The 6000-nt window shown below is 45.0% G+C and overlaps 1 protein-coding gene across 1 annotated transcript in view; it reads right to left on the reverse strand.

Moving 5' to 3' along the window:
* The window catches only part of LOC121864691 (actin-binding LIM protein 3-like), a 149822-nt gene extending 144276 nt beyond the window's left edge, over positions 1–5546 (reverse strand). Inside the window, exons 1-2 of the mRNA XM_042363848.1 lie at positions 5453–5546; positions 2511–3041 (exon numbers count right to left, since the gene is read on the reverse strand). Coding sequence (XP_042219782.1) covers positions 2511–3041; positions 5453–5546 — 625 coding nt within the window. The remainder of the gene's footprint in view (positions 1–2510; positions 3042–5452) is intronic.
* Positions 5547–6000: the final 454 nt, after the last annotated feature.

Here is a 6000-nt window from a genome sequence, read left to right on the forward strand (position 1 = left end):
ACGAAGGTAAATATGTGGACAGTGAGAGTGGGGGAGTGAGAGAGGAGAGAAGAATAGAGGGAGGGAGGGAGGGGGAAAAAAAGTGAAGGGAAGGGGTGTGAAGAGGGTGGGGTGGGAAAAGGAGGGAAAGAGTGGAGAAATGGAGGGAAGGAGGAAGGGAACTTTTCTACAATACGACTAAATGATTCAATCTCAATTTTTCTTGAGGCTTGACTATCACACACACACACACACACACACACACACACACACACACACACACCTGCCCCTCTACGCAGGTGTAAACATCGCACCTGCTCCGAAGAACACCTGCGTTTATAACACAACCACAGCGACACATCCTTACCACTCCCGACCCACAACAAGATGAACATCTACTGTACTAAACATTCAGTATTATCCTCCAACAGGTTAAGTGGTTCACAGAGACACGTGTTACCATAAATAATCCGGATTACCCTAAGGTCAGGTTAGGTTAGGTTAGGTTAGGTTAAGCGTGAAGTCTTCTGCAACATTCTGAGCCATCTTGTACATCAGTAACTATTACGTGATCGCTATGAAAATGTATAAAACGGTGTGTTTACATTTGTTTCAGACACCCTGTTTGCCGGTGGTAGATGGGCCTGAGAGAGACATCGAGCTCAAGTGTATAAAAAGATTCGTCTTGTGTTGTTTGTATAACCTTATTTTGCCTTGATGTAACAACCACAAATTTCTTATTATAAAAAAAGAACAAAATTATTAACTAAATACAACATACAAATACATAAATAGATAAATATAATATACTGTATAAATAAAGTAATAAATAAATCTCAATAATTATTGGTCTGGCGAGGGACAACAATCCACGATCTTCTTTTGTTTTCAGGTGTGTCGTCATCACCTGGTTGACTGGACCATACAGGTGACACTCCCATTACGTATCATGGAACTCTCAACCCAAACGGCCTTGTCATTGCTGGTATACACAAACATTGTGTGGGGGGGGGAGGGGGAGAAAAAGTGGGGAGGGGAGAAGGAGAGTGAGGTGGGGGAAGTGGGGAGGGATAGAGGTGGGAGAGATGGGGGAGGTGGTAGGGATGGGAGAGGAGGGAGGGAGGGAGGGAGGTGCAAACATCACCTCTTGCTTGAGCAATGAACACAAATAAGAAGTTATACCTTGACCATCACGTCTTAACTAAAGTTTATAAGTAAAGTAACATCCCATTATAACTTGTGATCTTTAAGTATTAAGTAATACATATACATATATATATATAAAAGTTACGAGTGAGGTTCGTGTCTTAAGTAAATCGTATAGTGTAAACCTGCCAGTTAAATGAAGACAGTAATGTACAACTTCACCTGCATAGATTTCACAACACATCATTAATATTACAGTCGAGGGTCTACATCCGGGTCTGCCTTATGTTTGTCCAGTCGTATCATCAAGTACCTGAGCAGTGATTAAAGCAGGGTCTATTCCTCGTTTATTTATTTTTCCTTATACACATCATTTATATTTCCAAACTACCTGAAACAAATGGGTCAAGGTTCATATTCTTAAAGGCTCGTAATGATTATTTTTTTTTCCTCGTAAGAGAGTATGTACTTGAATTTGACTTAAGATAAAACAGTCTCAAAATGGCATTAGAATTACACTGAGACGTTATCTTACGAGATATATTCATCGTAGGAACCCTCTGAGTCTCTGAATTCTGGTAAGTACACAGAGTTCAGATTTAAATGGTAAAAAATACTTGTAAAAATATTATTAAAGTCATTGCAAATCGTGAAAAGCAACACACTGCAACAAAGCAACATGAAATCAATTTGAGAGAGAGAGAGAGAGAGAGAGAGAGAGAGAGAGAGAGAGAGTCACACAGCTAGGCCACTAACAACTAGTAACTCACACAAGTAAGTTAGTTAATTAGCGTTAACTCATTAGTCTGGGCCATAAATAGCACACCGGGACGACACACGATATGATTAGCTTCTTCAGGTAATCGATCACTCGGTTGATTAGCCAGTCAGATGGTCTGCAACTAATCACCAGTGGTAATCTTAGACACTGAGGGGGGGGGGGGGTTTGGTGGGGCAGGATTGGCCAATGATCGCGTGACTTTCAACTAATTGCAAATCAGGATAACGGGCCCTGAAGCTTAGGGTGATGATTAGCCAATCTGAACCTGATAATCAACTCATCTAATGTGAATTGAGATGATTAGTCAATTACCAATTTATTATCAGTTAAAAACGCAGCAATGGAAGGGGATGATTAGCCAGTCGCCACATGACCCAAGAGAAAAACAACTAATGTACTAATCTTTGAAGCTAAAGAGAATAATTAGCTAAACTTCACGTGATCAGGGAGCACAAAGTCCTACAAACTGATGTATTTTGGAAGGATTAACCAATCATCACGTGATTTTCAGCTAAAGGTCAGCCAACACACCAGGACCTATAGATCTAACGCAGAAGGGGATGGGGACAGCTGCCACACACACAGGGCGTCACTCGCTACCTACAGCGTCGTGTTGGTGTGGTGGGGACGGCGGTGGTGGTGGTGGTGACGGTGTGGTGGCTGACGCCCATGGTGGCCACGAGGGGCGGGGGACTAGGTCCAGGGACCCCCGAGGACCTGCCCGAAGTGAGGGCAGGTCCGCCACCTGCCGAGGATCGAACGGGGTGGAGAGAGGAACCTGCAGCTGGAGTGGCTACAGCAGCTGGTGACTGAGATGCTGTGAAAGGTGGTGCAGTAGCAGTTGCAGTAGACCGTGACGTCTTAACTGCAGAAGGTGGTACAGCAGTGGAAGCAGCAGCTACAGGAGGTGGTAAAGAAGTCCCTACAGAAGACGCCGTAGTGGCTTCTACAGAAGCTGGAAAGGTTGCAACAGAAAGCTGCTGAGAGACAGGAACTACTGGAGGTGAAGAAGCGGCTACAGCAGCCGCAGATGAAGGAGGAGAAGGAGGAGCTACGGAAGACTGAGGAGAAGCATTGGAGCGAGGAGCCCGCTGAGCAGACACGGAGGCCGAGGAGTCCTGGCGCTTGCAACAACCTGCAACACGGGACAACTGATGTACTGAACTGTGTCAACACCTTAACTCTTACATTGTCACTCTTCACGGCCTCAGTTACTGACCTCCACTCTGGGTGTTATGTAGAACTCTTCACCAGGACAGCAGATGAAAAACAAAAGGTACTGTACATAAATGATACATGCATATATTGTTCTCTCGTCTCAGCTGCTCTCACCCTCGTCTCCGTGAGCTTAAATCCTGAATTGAATAAACGTCTCAGTTATGGTAGTGATGTTAATGGTTTCGTATAAAGAGGGGTTATGTGATAGTGACAGAGCGCAATTAACTCCACAGACCGCGATACAGAGTTCCCGCCAAACTATGAGGTAAACACGACAAGAGAGACATCTAGCGGAGTTTCGGGTGTCAGGTCCGGGAGGGGCGGCACCAGCCACGAAGGTGTGTAGGGTAATGATTCCTGGTGTTCCTGTGTTTGTTGCGTTGCTGTGCTTGTTGTGTTACTGTGTTTGTTGTGTTGTTGTTTTTGTTGTTTTCCTAATATTCACAACTATTCCTACTGAACATTTGTGATCTTTGCATATCTATTTTTTTACTAACTCTAACTTTAGACCACTTTTATTAATATTTGTTTTCTTCCGAATTTTCCAATATTATTTTTCCGTTGAGGCGAAATGACATATTATACCAAAACACGAATTTATTTGTAGATAAACATAAAATTTCAAACCATTGGGTGGATTCTCACAACACATAAATATCGTCATGTTGTATCAGCTGGTAAAAGTCGTCTCACCCCATCCCCCCACCACAGCAGTACCTCGAGGGCGAATGTTCCCACCCGCCTCAAATCCACATCAACAAACCTTTAGTCCAAAACCTGTTGACGTACAAACATTTACTCCATCTCCTCTTACTCGTCTCACTTCCCCTCTCCTCAACGCCTGGGAATAACATCGACCTGAACTATCCCCCAACAACGCTTTTGGCCGCCTCACCGTGCCTTATATACCCTATATCACCTGCGGGCCCTCGACACGCCGCACCGTCTTGATGGGATGCGACACACACACACACACACACGGGAAATAGAGCAGTTACCCTCTCCCCTGCAATAACCCCCCCCCTCCCTTCCCCTCTCCCCATACACGTCGTGCCAAAACCTAAATTCATCGCTTTTTTTCTCTTATTCTCTCTCACTTCTTATGTTCTGTTACTCCTCTCCGTTGTTCATCGCCACTAAAAAGAATCTGAGGAATGAGAGAGAGGGAAGGAATGAGGTTGATGTGTTTACAAGGAGGGGAAAAAAATCCTTGTCTTTAAGTGAAGTTCGATCGGTCTAAAAGGTTTACGAATGTTTTGTCGCCTCTTGGTCGCTTAGTACTGAAGAGGACAGACTGTCTAGAAGTGACTGTGAGGGTAAATGTGAACTGAAAATAGACTGTTAGGTAATGAATGTGTCTGTGTTTTATCCATTATTATTATTACTATTATTGTCATTTTTATTGTTATCATTGCAATAATTATTCCTAATGTCATTGTTGCAACTATTGATCTTATTATCTTTACTAACACTGTCAATCATCATTATCATTATCATCATTATCATAATCATTATCCCAAAGTGAAACAATGACTACGACACCTTAACCACCCACACTGTGACCACGTGAAGGAGAGGAGGTTAATGAGCTTAGAAATAACTTTGTGATAAATCTTCAAACGGATTTTTCTACTGATACGTTATCCTGTGTTATCTTGCCTCGCCCCGCCCTTCCTGACGTCACTGATCGTAGTTCTCCCAGCCCCACCCATGTATAGAGGAGAAAGGTAGGTCAGAGGGGCACCAGTCCTAGTGGGCCCCAGTTATAATGGGCCTCAGTTCTAATGGGTCCCAGTCCTAGTGGGCCCCAGTTATAATGGGTCTCAGTTCTAAGGGGCCCCAGTACTAATCATCTAATCCTTAAGAAGTTTTAAGTTTATCTAACAATTAGGATTGGGGCTTATAAGTACAGGGGCCCAACCATAGTAGTTGTGGTAAGTTGGGGCCTGTTTAGGGTGGGGCCCATTTAATCAGTCACCGAGCGAAGCGAGGAAGAGATGGAGGAGAGGAAAGGGGATGAGGGAGGAAAGAAGGGGGGGGTAGGGAGGAAAGGAGGAAAAATGAGGGAGGGAAGAAAGAGGGGAACGAAGAAGGAGGGGGAAGGGAGGGAGCAAAGAAAATGGGAGGGAGGAGATGAAGGAAACGAGAGAGTTGGAGAGGAAGGGAGAGAGAGAAAGAGGGAGAAAGGGAGAGAGGGAGGAATAGAGAGACGGAAGGAAGGAAGAAGGGAAGGAGTGGAGGGAGGTGGAGGGCTGAACAAGCTGTCATGGTTGTGAAAAATATTAAGAAAATTCCTGTCTGGCGGGGAGACAGTTATGGCCACGTCACCACCACTCTCGTCTTGCTCTCCAGGGCCACACCTCACCCAGTCCCGCTCTAACTTGGCCATGTTGACAGGACCTTCTTCACGATTGGGGTCCATTTTCACTGGAGCCCCTTAAGGATTGGGGCCCATTAGGACAGGGGTTCAGTAAAATTGGGGCCTATTTGAGTTGGGGCCCATTAGGATTAGGACCCATTATGAAGAATGAGGGTTGAAGGACTGTGTGTGAGGAGGAGTGAGTGAGAGGTGAGAGAGGAGGGAATGAGAGAGGAATGAGAGTGTCAAAGGAATGAAGTGAGGAAGAGTGACCAGTAAAAAAAATGTGGAAGAATAATTGAGGGAATCAATGAAAGGGGAGGAGTGTGTGGGAGGAGTGTGTGAGGAGTGTGTGAGAGAGAGAGCCACTTTAACGCACCTCTCGCACAAGACACGTAAGAGGTGTAGCCCGGTGTTGACTGGCAGGTAGGGGAGGGCGTAGCTTGGTTGGCGAGACCGGACTTTAAATTTACAAACACACAAACATTACGGTTCCTGCCTTCCTCTGAGACTACTA

Source organism: Homarus americanus, unplaced genomic scaffold, assembly GCF_018991925.1.
Source record: "Homarus americanus isolate GMGI-L3 unplaced genomic scaffold, GMGI_Hamer_2.0 scaffold57965, whole genome shotgun sequence".
Lineage (NCBI taxonomy): Eukaryota > Metazoa > Arthropoda > Malacostraca > Decapoda > Nephropidae > Homarus > Homarus americanus.